General features: G+C 40.4%; 2 protein-coding genes across 2 annotated transcripts; both read left to right on the top strand.

The window, feature by feature from the left end:
- The first annotated feature begins 1,286 nt into the window (after window positions 1-1,286).
- On the top strand, window positions 1,287-8,690 carry TMBIM4 (transmembrane BAX inhibitor motif containing 4). The gene is made up of 7 exons (XM_031589505.2): window positions 1,287-1,588; window positions 3,028-3,136; window positions 4,407-4,512; window positions 6,073-6,106; window positions 6,903-7,020; window positions 7,852-7,897; window positions 8,461-8,690. Exons 1-7 carry the CDS (start codon window positions 1,363-1,365, stop codon window positions 8,665-8,667), a joined length of 846 nt encoding a protein of 281 aa, XP_031445365.2. The 5' UTR covers window positions 1,287-1,362; the 3' UTR covers window positions 8,668-8,690.
- A 1,023-nt stretch (window positions 8,691-9,713) lies between these two features.
- On the top strand, window positions 9,714-12,590 carry LLPH (LLP homolog, long-term synaptic facilitation factor). Its single transcript, XM_031589506.2, has 3 exons — window positions 9,714-9,863; window positions 9,942-10,125; window positions 12,062-12,590. Exons 2-3 carry the CDS (start codon window positions 9,945-9,947, stop codon window positions 12,223-12,225), a joined length of 345 nt encoding a protein of 114 aa, XP_031445366.1. The 5' UTR covers window positions 9,714-9,863; window positions 9,942-9,944; the 3' UTR covers window positions 12,226-12,590.
- Window positions 12,591-12,993: the final 403 nt, after the last annotated feature.

The raw sequence follows: 12,993 nt of genomic DNA, 5'->3' as shown, positions 1-12,993 counted from the left end.
CGGACCTAGCATCACCTAAGTGTCTAGCTGCATGCAGCACATCCAAGACCATGTTCCTCACAGCTTTCTCAGTGCCCATGAAGTGACCAGAGAACTGCAGGTGACAGCCAATGCCCAGCTGGCAGAGCTCCAGCAGGTGATGGCTCCTGTGAGGACCTGTGCCATAGAACTCTGATTTCACTGGCCAGGGAGCGTATAAACAGGAAGGGGAACAGCTATTTACAAGGGTGGGTAGTGATAGGATGAGGGGGAATGATTTTAAACTGAGACAGGGGAGATTTAGGTTAGATATTAGGAGGAAGTTTTTCACACGGAGGGTGGTGACGCACTGGAACAGGTTGCCCAAGGAGGTTGTGGATGCCCCATCCCTGAAGGCATTCAAGGCCAGGCTGGATGTGGCTCTGGGCAGCCTGGTCTGGTGGTTGGTGACCCTGCACGTAGCAGGGAGTTGAAACTAGATGATCGTTGTGGTCCTTTTTTAACCCAGGCCATTCTATGATTCTAATATCCATCACTGAGAAAATGCTGGTAGAGCAAAGGTGGACACAAAAGAGCAGACAGCATAATTATTTCAAAAACAGTTGCTATTCAGCAATGCAAACAATGCATAAATCTCCAAATTCAGGATTAAAGCTGGCAGATTCCACTCTACAGCAATTAAAAATGCAAAAGGACATTATGAAAATCATAAATTCTTTCCAGAATATAAAGTAACGTTCATAATTCTTTCTATCTGTCACTTAGTATCTGAGGTCAGCCCAGCAGAAGAACTTTGCTCCAAATTATTTCATCACAGAATGGTACAATTTATTTACTTGTCCCTTGAGGATCTGAGCACAGTAGAAGCCGCAATGTTCCAGTTTTTAAAAGCACTTTGAGTCAAATCTATTACATATACTTCTGAAGTCTATCTAGCTCTTCAGTTTCTCAGAACACTGTTGATAACATTCACAAGTCAAAAAATACCATTTTGCATTCTGCCCCACAACCCAAACTCGTATCATTTGTGGATTCCTACATGGGAATTACCACCCTGGGTGGATTTGTTGGGGCAATTCCACGCGTACAAAGGTGGATTGTGCAAAATCCTCAGTAACGAGGCAGAAACATCCAACATCTTTGTGGTCTATTGAAATCAAGTCAATTTACATTGAGGGACACGTTGTACAGTTAGGGAAAAGCCTAACAAAGTTCTACTTTGCGTGAAGCATTTATGTAAGCTACAGGTGGCAGAGCCAACGCACACAAGCGCCCGAAGGCTCTTCTGTGAGGTACCGTGGGACTGGGCTGTTCTAGAAGGGCCGGAGCCACGCTGCCCTTGGAGACGCAGCCAACGGCACCCTGCCGCCGCAGCCGGCACTGATGGACGCAGCGCCGCCCCACAGCGGCCGCGGGCAGGCGGCTGCCGCCATCGAGGCGCTCGGCCGCTCGGCTGGGAAACCTGCGGGGCGCTGCGGAGCCCGGAAGCGGAGCGAGTGCTCCGAAACGGCGGCGATGGCGGCGGAGCAGCTGTACCCGCGGAGCTCTATCGAGGATGACTTCAACTACGGCAGCAACGTGGCCTCGGCCAGCGTCCACATCCGCATGGGTAGGGCTGGGGTTGGTGAGGGCCGCGGGTGCCCGCAGCCAGCGCTGGAGAAGGCGCTGCTGCCCCCTCCTCTTTCCCTGGGTTCCCCCCGTTCCTGTTAACCCCTGCTGGGCTGGGCCTTTTGAAGCCCAGATGTATTGCTTTTACGTGTATGGACGTTAACGTGGGTGCCCGTGATGACAGGAGTTTATCCGTTGGGATTGGAGGGGTTTAATGTCTTCTGAGAGGTATCAGAATATTGTCCCTCAGCCTGAGCCTTTGGGTGCCGTGAGCAGCTGTGGAATTCTGCTTTGCTGCGTCGTAAGCACACTGCGTTGCAGGAGGTAGCTTCCTCGCTAATTCTGGCTGAGATCTGTCGTTGGATACACCTCAAAGCAAAAACAGCTGCATGCTGTGGATTTTTTATCAGCCAGATTTTTTTTACTAACCATTCCTGACGAACAGGAGATCTCTTAGGGTAAAAGCACAGGCGTTTTGATTGGAAGTGAAAGCAAAAACATGAAGGAGCTACCACCATTAGCCAAGCTGCTGATGCGTTTCGTAATGGGGGGAGGAAGGCTGTGCCGGCCAGCAGGCTACTCCTGGGTTTGTTCTGCTGCAACAAAGTGGGATCCCCTCCCTCATGCCTTACAAAGATCTTTAACTGCTCCATCTGGGAGGCTGAGCTGCCAAATTTAACTCAGTTTCTCTTAGCATGTGGTCTTACGCTTGTTTAAGCTGTGTTATTAAAGGCTGGCTGCTTCTCACTGGAAGCTTATTCTTCCTTGCAGAGTTTTTTACCTAATGGCTTTGATCTCCTTCCATTCACACCAGGGATATCTGTATGAAATACCGTATCATAGAGACCTGAACCACTCTCAAGAATTATGAAGCCTGTTTAGCTTACTTGAGGAATTCCTTTTAGCAGCTCCTATCTGTAGAGATCCGCCCAATACAGTGCAAGTTGGAAATGATGATAAATGATATCTAACATAGCAAAAGGTTAATGAAATAGATTTCATTGTTAAAAAAAAAAAAAGAAAGAAATTGCCTTGAAAAAAAAATATAGCTCTTTCTGTCTCTATACAACCTCCAAGCTAATAATTCTTCATTTAGCTCCATTAGATACCAATAACTTGATGAAGAATGCATACTTTTAGTAATCTCCTAGTGAGGTTAGATGCACTTCTTGCCAAGAGCCGGAAGTGAATTCCTCCTAGATGTTTATTTGCTTTGCCATCACTGTCTATTTAACAGTGAGCAAAAAAAAGTGTAGTTTTGTCAGACTACTCTATCAATGTCTTAAGGAAAAATGGTTTGTTACCATTTTGTTCTGTTCATGCTTTCTCACTGAATAAGGAGTTTCCAGTGGTTCATTTGAAGCAGAAAATTTCTGATTTAGTATTGGGCTTTCGAAGTGCAACTGAAAACTGATTCAATTTTTATTTTCTTTATTCTAGCCTTTCTACGAAAAGTTTACAGCATTCTGTCTGTTCAGGTTCTCCTGACCACAGTCACATCTGCAATTTTTCTGTACTCCACTGGAGTACAGGCATTTGTTCATGAAAGGTAAGCACTGTAATGAAACAGCACTGTTTATCGCTGTGTTAAATATAGCTTGTATAGTTGCTCTGGAGCAACTTCTGTATTCCTAATGTAATGCACTATGTTTTGATTCTGTAACAGAAACTTTGTAAGTGATTAGGAAATCATTTTAGGAAATCATTTTTCTTCTCTGATATTTTTCTCTATAGTTTACTATTAAAATTTATTGTAATTTTATTTATTTAATATAATAGTTATTAAAGTATATTTTAATCAATATTTCAATAATAGTTTTTATTTAAATGTTTACAGTATGATTACCTGTTTACAGTATCAGCTGCAGAGCATCTGAATTACTGACATTTCTTGTTTGGAATGCTGTTGTTCCTATGTGTCTGTTCCAGAGAGCTGGGTCATTTCATACTCTTCTCCCTCCTTCCCCATCTTCTCTTTGTTGTTTTTTTTGTTGTTTTTTTTCCTGAAAATCAGTCTTCTCTAAATTCTGTGGGTTTGTTTCTCTTTGCCTCTCAGATTTCCCTGTGAAAAACAAAGACTCTAACCCAAACTGCAGTGAACAGTAGGGAAGAAGAGCAAGTGGGGAATGAGGAGACCACTGAGTCCAGTTTTAGTTTTCTCCCGAGTGCACTTCCAAACTTTGCATTTGTTTACACTTCATAGCCCTGATATAAAAGGAGGATCAAACACTAGATGAGTTTCTGTACAAGCTATCTTGTTTGCAGTAGATATTATAAAACCAGTTTTGTAATTACATCTGCTTTTTAAAAATTGTTCTGGTCATTTAGAACCATTCTGCTTTTGTGTTTGCTTTTAGTCTAATTTTTGCTTGGATGGCTTCTTGAAAGATTTAATTATGGCAATATTTACTGGGCAGTATTGATTTTTGTTGGTACAGTTAGTGCCCATGTTTGTTACATTCAGGTGCTTATGAAAAAAACCCAAAAAAAACAGCAGAATTCCCTTTGGATGTGACAAAATACTGTGTATACTTTGAAAATAGTACTCAAGTTCAGGTGGATCTTCTCTTCATATAGGTGATGGGTTCCTGGGCAATTTACAGCATAAAAAAAGTGTCTTTACTTGTAGTTGCACCATTTATAACTGATTTTCTATGTTGATATGCTTTAGAACAGTTTTATTTTAAAATTTACTGTACTTTGAATCTACGGAGCAGTCTCCATCTAGGTGGTCACTTAAGAGGTTGGTTTTATATAAACTGCTTTGTAGTCAAATGGGTATTTTAATTTTGATGACCTTCTCGTATGGCACTTTACAGGCCTGCCTTGCTTTTGATATCTGTGTTTGGATGTTTGGCTATAAGCTTTGCACTGGCCCTCTACAGACACCAGCATCCTGTTAACTTATACCTGCTTTTTGGATTTGTAAGTATTGGTATAAATTCAGTTGTTAATAGTCCATAGAATATCTTCTTTCCAAATGAACTCCTTGTATCAGGCTAGCAGTAGCTATTTTATTTTTCATGTATTCCTTGAAATACATCTCAGACCTTTAGAATATGTAGGGTTTTTTTTTTTTTTTTTGAGATTATATTAATAGGTTGTTCTTAGGTAGAAGAAATCTGAATTGGAGGCTACCACTTTTTTTTGTCAGGAACAGAGTTAGAGTTTGAAATCAGATGAACAAGATTTATTTTTGTCTTGTGTGTGTTCATGTTTATATATCCGTATTTATCTTGCTACCCTCATTGTTCTGTTGATATCCGTTTCTGAGAAACTGCTCTGTAGTAAAGAAGAAAGCTTGCCTTATTTGCTTAATGGGCAGCCTCCAGCAGAGGACCAGATGCAGCCAACTGTATTTAGCTGTGTTAATGCTAAATTCTTAACCAACACAAGCAAGTCAAACAAAGCTATCCTCAAATTTCAGTCTCCTGCCTGCAGATGTTAGGTGCAGGCTAACTGTTGCTCCTGAACATCTTGGACTGTGGAGCAAATCAGTCTGCTGAGAAGAAGTCACAGCAGCACCATCAGAATTTGATACTTTAGAAGCTGCCTAAATTTTATCTGCCATACAATGGGAAGATAGATTTTTTTGTGTGTGTAGGTGGGTTTAGTTATCTCAGGTTTGTGTTCTTCCTGAGGTCTGAACTTTTCCAGAGAGCAATTTTTAAAAAAATTATAATTTTATTATTAAAAAATAATAATAATAACACCTTTAAATGGTTGCAACTGTAAGAGGGAGTGTTGTAATAGTTTCAGGAAATGTGGTGTGGCAGTTTGTGTCATGGCAGTTGAAGTACAACATTGTATAGGGACAGGAAGATTAAAAATTGCATGTGATAAATTGAGTGAAATGCACTGTTGTTTCTGATCTCTTAGTTCATGCCATAGATACTTTCTCCTATTTTCTTGTAATGAAACTTGAACTGAAATTGCCTTTTAGAAAAATTCAGGAGTCATGGTAGTCTTTGCTCCAGGCATCAGTAATATGTTTGATTTTAAGTTGGCTTGATGAATGATGAGAGGAAGAACTTGATACTAAGCTGTCTAATAAGATATTGATTGAGTTCGATGGAAGTGTTTTGAATATTGAAAAGTATACAGAAAGATGGCAATAGTTCATTTCTAATAGCAGTTCTGAGAAATCTTCTGGTCCCCTCGAACAGATTGTAAGGATTATGGTAAGAATGCTGTGTGCTCTGAATAGAAAACCTGGATGGCAGTTTTCTACAACTGCTGTCACGCATTCAATTTCAGTTTATATTTCATTCTTTTTAAATATCAACAACTTCCAGAATACTAAGATGATACCGTTGTCATTTTCTTGTTGAAAATGAAGCATGTTATCATGTATAAAAATTATCAGGAGATCTAGTGTTATTGCGATTATGCAGCAGAATAGATCTTACTGCGTGTGAAGTCTCCATGCAAGTGGTGGTGGTGTTTTATTTTACTCATGTTATTTTTTGTTTTTACTTTTTGTAGACCCTCCTGGAAGCACTTACAGTTGCCATTACAGGTAAGCAATAGCCATCCTGTTCTCTGATTCCTTAAATAAACTGGAAAAGGAATCCATTATGTTATACTAATTGTCATATGCGATTCCTCAGTGAGATATTAAGATGATTAAAAATTTCAAATGATGATGATATGAATCGAGTAAAAACTTGGGTATCAAAAGAGGAAATTTGGGTTCTGGCCCAGGACTGAATTTGTATGAACTTGAATAAACTTTCATCCATTCTTTTGGAATAACTAGCAGTGCTTTCCTATAAAGCATCTCTCAGCAGAGCTGATCTGCTACTGGCAAAAATAAGAATGTAATTTGTGGAAATGTATTTTAAAAAGGAAGGCTGGAAGAAAAAGGCTCCGACCACTTCTTATCTTTTCCCTCTTACTCCCTTATCATAATGCTTAGGAGTTTTTTTTTTTTGGAGGACTGTTTTGTAATTTGTTTGTTTAAATACAGTGAAAAATTCAGCTAGCCTTTTACTGAAGATCTCACCCAGCAGGGCACAGAATAGTTTTTGTTACCCTTTCTTTTGTGAGTACAGAAGATCTGTTATCTCTATTTAAGAAGCTACAGCTATGCTATAAATGCCATAACTAGTGCAAGGGTCTGTGAATCATGTGATCACCATCTTGAAGCAGAAAACCAAGTTCAGGCATAATTTACACTTTTTGCTCACAGAAATGTAAACAATCACAGATAGGATAAAAATAAAAATAAAAATTAAGTTGTTCCTCAACAGATAACTTAGCAAATGCATAGGGTCGTGTTCTCTAAATGACACTTTGCTTTTTTTGGTTTATAGTGAGTTTCTATGATGTGTCCATCGTCTTGCAAGCCTTCATTCTTACGACTGCTGTATTTCTTGGGCTGACTGTGTATACCTTGCAGTCAAAGAGAGACTTCAGCAAATTTGGAGCAGGGTATGTTATCTTATCAATGAGATTTTTATTTTTTTTATTAAGATTGATTTTTTTTTTCCTTTTTAAAGCAAGCTTTGCAGATGTAGTAAAGAATACAGGTCAGTAGCTGACCTGTGAAAGAGAATGGTGAGGGTGTTAATCATCGTAATTTATTAGTTTTATTCAGCTCTGTTCTCTTGAATAATTATTTTTTTTAGTGTAGCACACTTACTGTGATTATGATTCTTGTAACCATAATATTTACACTAGAAAACCAGATTAGCTGTATTTTTCACCAAGACATAATGGAGCTCTTTCAAATTTAACAGTAAATTTAAGAGATAATTTTTGAGAGCTGTATAAAACAGACTTGTACAGCTAATGCCAACAAACAGATGGCATCTAAGAATTATGGACATGTACCAAATATATCGTAAGGAGATTTTATGGGAGGAGAATCATAGAATGGCACTCGAGTTAGAAGGGACCTTAAAGCCCACCCACTTCCAAGTCCCTGCAGTGGACAGGGCTGCCCCCCACCAGCTCAGACTACCCAGGGCCCCATCCAGACTGGCCTTGAACACCTCCAGGGATGGGGCCCCACAGTTCCTTTGGGCAGCCTGTGCCAGTGCATCAACTGCTCTCTAAGTGAAAAATATTCCCCTAACATCTAATCTAAATCTCCCTATTTATCAGTTTTAAATCACTCCCCCTTGTCCTGTCACTACCTACCCGTGTAAAAAGTTGATTTCCCTCTTATTTATAAGATCCTTTTAATTACTGGAAGAGACTTTAGGTAAAATTTAAAACAAAAGGTATTGTTATTGCTCACAGATATTTTTTTTTTTTCAGGCTCTTTGCTTGCTTGTGGATTTTAATCTTCTCATGTTTCTTGATGGTAAGATACCTTGTGATCAAAGTTTAAAATGTTATTTCACTTAAATCCTGTACTAACGTCTACTATAACTAAAATATTTAAAAAATATATTTGTGTAAAAATTTCCCAGACAGATTCATTGCTGTTGTAGATTATGCTGGTGATCTTTCAACTATTCATTTCCAATTCAGATTTTTGGTGGATGCTGGTCTCGCTCATATTAAAGTGGTGGTTGAGCTGATTGACGGTGTTGTCAGTCAAGATGCACTGCTTTTCTGAGGAAAGGGGAAGGAGAGTTGAGTCTTAATTTAATTTTTTTTTAATTTGTCTTTTGTTGTTACTATTCTGGCAAACAGAGTTTGCTTTCTCTTAAGAAGACACTTTTCACGTAGTTAAAGAGATTGTATGACTGGGAACTGTATGACGTAAGAACACTGAAATGTCATTTTATTACTCTATTTGTGTGCATGCATAACAGTAAAAGGACAGTATGTATCTACGTTTCAAGTGTGGAGTATCTTGATGCAAAATTTTAATATTAAAAAGAAAATGAAATTTAATTTTCTTGTTTCATTTGTCTTCAGCTGTTTTTCCATAGTGAAATAATGGAGCTGGTGTTTGCTGCTGCTGGAGCACTTCTCTTCTGTGGATTTATTATTTATGACACTCACTTGCTGATGCACAAGTTATCCCCTGAAGAGTACATACTGGCTGCAATCAACCTTTACCTGGACATCATCAATCTGTTCCTCAACCTGCTACGTTTACTGGAGGCATTTAATAAGAAGTAATAAACAGGGATATAGTTGAAGTACCTGAATAGTGTTGGCTCAGATGATCTACAAACTGTGTGCTCTCATCTTTTAGAGACTGAATCTTTATTTCTCTTTCATTACATGAGTACTCATCCCTCCTTTGAGGTGAGGGGGAAGCTCTCAGTCTAAGTTCTTCTCTAGAATATGTATTTTGTTTAGTTGACGTGGTGTATCCATTTACACTCCATTTTTAATTTACTTAATTTGCACTTGATGTAATTCACAATTAAAATGTTTGCCAATTTCTGATTGCTCCAGAGCACGCTGAGAAAGTCTCTGACTGTAATTCTGTAGCTTCTGGAAATGTTTCCTCTGTGATTGGCAGAGTAAGGAGGCGTAAAGGCAGACGGAAGTGATGTTTGTGCAGTGTTTTACTAAGTTAAAATTTCTTCTAGTCTTGGTTTGGTAAAATGGAATGCTGTCTGTGAAAGGGAGGTTTTGCTATTAACATTGAGCCCTAATGTAATTGGGAGATTATGAGGTTGCTTCATGGGAATGTTCTTCATTCATTAAGGACAATTTATTGCCTATCTTTCAGTGTTTTGGGAAATCATTTGAAGATGGATTCTTGTGTATGTTAAGGTTAATGGTGTCTCAATAAAAAAATTAGAAAATCTTCAGTCAATTCTTGCAGCCGAGCGTGGATGGAAGGTGTAATTCCCACTGCTGGGCCACTTCTTGCAGCTGGGGTGAGGCAGCAGCACGTGTGCTGCATACAGAGCTTCTGGAATCCTGGTGCAGCTGGCAGCGTAACAGCTTCGAAGCCTTTTCTTACTTCTTGCTCACTGTTGAAGCATTGTTATCCTGTGAGGTGTTGGCAGAAAGGCTCCCTGATGCCTAGGAAGCATTCCATTTCCTACCAGCAGCAAGGACAGCGGGTGCTTTCCATGCTGGAACTTTGCTTAGAATATTGCTAAGTACAGCTACAACGAGGAGCGGGAGGATTTTTCTGTCTTACAGATTAAGAAATGTGTAGAAGAAGCCCAAATAAAATCCTGACTATTTTCCTTGTACTGGAGCCCGTGGGTTTCTCGCTGCCAACGCACTCGGAGACTTACGGTAGAGCCCGCGGGGAGGTGGGACTTCCGCATCACGTGACTCTCGCCTGCGCCTGCGCAGACCGCGAGAGCAGCGCCGCGAGGGGCAGAGCGTGGGGTTCGCGCGGGGCTGAGGTGAGCCGGGCGCCTTGGGGCTTCAGTGGCGTCCTCGCGGCGTCAGCCTCACCGCTCCCCGCTTCTTTCCTCCCTCAGGACATGGCCAAGAGCCTGAGGAGCAAATGGAAGAGGAAGATGCGGGCGGAGAAGAGGAAGAAGAACGCTCCCAAGGAGCTGGAGAGGCTGAAGAGCATCCTGCGGACCGGAGCGGACGTCGTCATGGAGGAGGTCAAGGAGGTGGCGACCGTGCTGCCCGCCAAAGAGGCCCTGGAGAAGCAGGGTGAGTCGGACCCGCCAGGTGCCGCCGGCCCCCGGTTGCCCACGCCCTCCGAGCTCCGGCCGGCCCGCTTCCCCGCCCCCTGCCCGCCTTCCTCGTGGCGTGAGCCGCCTGCGCGTCGGCTCCGCCGCTGGGATCGGTAACAGGAAGCGGGAACGAAGATTTCACATGCTGGGAAGTGGTCAGGCGTCTTAACAAAGCCTCAATCCAAACTAAAGCGTACCCCCTTTTCCTAACTGCCTACGTGGCGCTAACTGCGTGTTGCCATGGACGCAGCGAGGATCTGAAATACTGCCAGTAGTGACTGTCAGCCACACAGGCGGTTCTGTCGGCTTAGGAAAGACAGAGAAGGGTTATTCATTTGAATAGCAGAGCCCATAAACCATCTTAAAGTTGGAAGTAGAGACTATCTAAAAAATATGTATATTCAGAGGTAGCGTTTGAGGACTTCTTTTAAAGTTATCCTAATGATGTGTAAAATTAGGAATTACTTGTTTGACAGCAAAGTCAAACCAAATTGTAAACAAGCTGTCTTGTAGCTTTTTTTTGCTGTGATTGTTACTTTATTCAGAAAGTTTGGATATCAAATAGCTCTGGTTTAATTCTTGACTTAATTTTTGCAAGACGTTACTTGTGTACTGCTTGGTACTATGGATACTTTCTTTTTCCTGTTGTAACTAGAGGAAAAAAAAAAACACAGAAACACCAGGGTTGGAAAAGACCTACAAGATCATCCAGTCCAACCATCCACCACTCACCAGTAGTTCTCACTAAACCACGTCCTTCAACACAAAATCCAAATGTTCCTTGAACGTCTCCAGGGTGACTCCACCACCTCCCTGGGCAGCCCATTCCAGTGCCTGACTACTCTTTCAGAGAAGTAGTAATTAAAAAAGTGATGCTATAGCTCTGAACTGCCAAGTAACAGCAGTTTATGTGAGCATTAGCAGTTCTCATTGCCTGTTTCTGCATTCTCCAGGTCTACTGAAACTTTTCTCCCCTCCATATTTTAGCTGTTGCTCACAACATCTGGATCTTTGGTCTGGGATAGACCAGCTGTGACACTTGAAAAACCATGCTGTTATGAAGACTTTGTATTTCATTGATGTCTTGAAAAGTCTTTGGGACTGGGGCCATTCTGTGTGCCCACCCTTTGCAGACAGTAGCCCCCTGTGCTGATTTTCTGCAGGCTACGTGTATTCCTATCCCAGCTTTAGGGCACCTAAACACACCTCTGTGGTGCAGATCCATGTAGTCTGTCAGCATACTTCAACTATTGAAGCAGTATGTTGGCCTTTTCCTCGTGAACTTTATTTTCCAACATTAAACAAATGCAACATAAAAAAAAAATCTTCTCCCACTCAGTTAAGCTTATGATAAAGCTTTTAGAGTTGTACATGGAAGGTTTGGAGCCAAGTTTGAAAGTAAATAGCATAGGGCTGTTCACATCTATACTTAACAAGATGTTCCCCTTGTCACCTGGTTGTTTCACCAAGACAGCCCCATCTTTATCTATCTTTATCACTCAATTTAATTTTGTAGAACTTTCTTGGATCTTAAACATTATACTGTAAAGTGTTTAATTATACTTATGTTGTAGTAAGCCACTGGTTTCCTCTAAGCTTGCAGCTTATGGTGGAGACCACACGCAATGTTTTTAGATGCAATATTAGAACATAAGGCAGACTGTAGAATAAGTTTGCTTTGCCCAGTCATGGGCCTTTGGGAGAAATTCTTCATATTTATTATCAGCTGTTGAAGTTCCTGGGTTGCAGTTGTATTGATTTGCAAAGGACTTTCAATGTATGAAGCCTTCTGCTCTTCCTGTACAAATATTGTTGTTTATGGAGATCTCATCATGTTTGTGAATCTTGTAAGAAAATAGCTTCTGTGAAGCTTTTCATGCACTTTACTGACTATAAATGCCTTTCTTTTTCAGATGACTGCAAAATGGAAATAGATATTAAAAGAAATAAAAAAACTCTCCTAGACCAACATGGACAGTACCCAATATGGATGAATTCCAGGCAGAGAAAGAAGCTTAAGGCACAGCGCTTAAAAGGAAAGAAAAAATCAAAGTTAGCCAAAGGCTTAGCCTGGTAGATTCAAATTTTGTGAGATTGTGAATATTTTACTTTTCAAAATAAATATTCTATACCAGCTACGTATATTTTTGTGCTTGACCGCCGTGCATGATTTATTGTGTTAAGTAAACCTTTGAAGAGATTGCTTGGCCAGCAAATGATAAAAGCAATAGCAAGTTGGTGTCTGCCAAGCTTAACAAACAAACAGCAGAAAAGCAAGCTGAGTGCCTTTGATTGGACTGAATGTCTGCTCATCAATTTTCTTTGGGGGAAGGAGGATGGAGAGGGGGCTGTTTATGTTTCATTTTGTGGATGCTGGGTAAGTGATCCTGTACTTTGTCAGTGTAACTCTTCTATAGTAAATTTTACCAAAGGATTCTGTAAGCTCAGTGTATCCTTTAAATTTTTCTGTAAAACGACTCATCTTGCTAATCTATGTTGTCTTTAATATCTGGTAATTAATGAAAACAAGTGCATAACATGTTATTTAAGGGATTACACACTGAAATCAACACCCCAGCTTCATGAGATTTTCTGTGATTAAAACTCAAAAGGCGTCAACATGACCAGAGAGAAAGGTGATGAAATGAAGTTCTTCACTACTTCATTCACCTGACTGTAGGAACAGCGTAATAGTTCTTCAAAACTACATTACTACATTTGTTTTTTTTTTTGTTAATCTGAGCGTATGCAGATGTACAGATTGAAGAAAAAGTTTAAAATGTTATCCAAGTTCCTTTTGAAGTAAATGTGAATTTACTTTTCTATATGTATTGCCAATAGCTTT

Source organism: Phasianus colchicus, chromosome 1 (assembly GCF_987193195.1).
Source record: "Phasianus colchicus chromosome 1, bPhaCol1.hap1.1, whole genome shotgun sequence".
NCBI classification, from domain to species: Eukaryota; Metazoa; Chordata; class Aves; order Galliformes; family Phasianidae; genus Phasianus; species Phasianus colchicus.
Note: the sequence above shows the minus strand (reverse complement) of the source record. Positions and strands in the feature narration are given on the sequence as shown.

Excerpts from the sequence above, each read along its gene's own strand:
- TMBIM4 (XM_031589505.2), top strand. The coding sequence starts at position 1,363 with ATGGACGCAGCGCCGCCCCACAGCGGCCGCGGGCAGGCGGCTGCCGCC. Across the intron at positions 1,589-3,027 it reads CAGCGTCCACATCCGCATGG|CCTTTCTACGAAAAGTTTAC; the intron begins GTAGGGCTGGGG and ends TCTTTATTCTAG. Across the intron at positions 7,898-8,460 it reads TCTTCTCATGTTTCTTGATG|CTGTTTTTCCATAGTGAAAT; the intron begins GTAAGATACCTT and ends ATTTGTCTTCAG.
- LLPH (XM_031589506.2), top strand. The coding sequence starts at position 9,945 with ATGGCCAAGAGCCTGAGGAGCAAATGGAAGAGGAAGATGCGGGCGGAG. Across the intron at positions 10,126-12,061 it reads AGAGGCCCTGGAGAAGCAGG|ATGACTGCAAAATGGAAATA; the intron begins GTGAGTCGGACC and ends TTTCTTTTTCAG.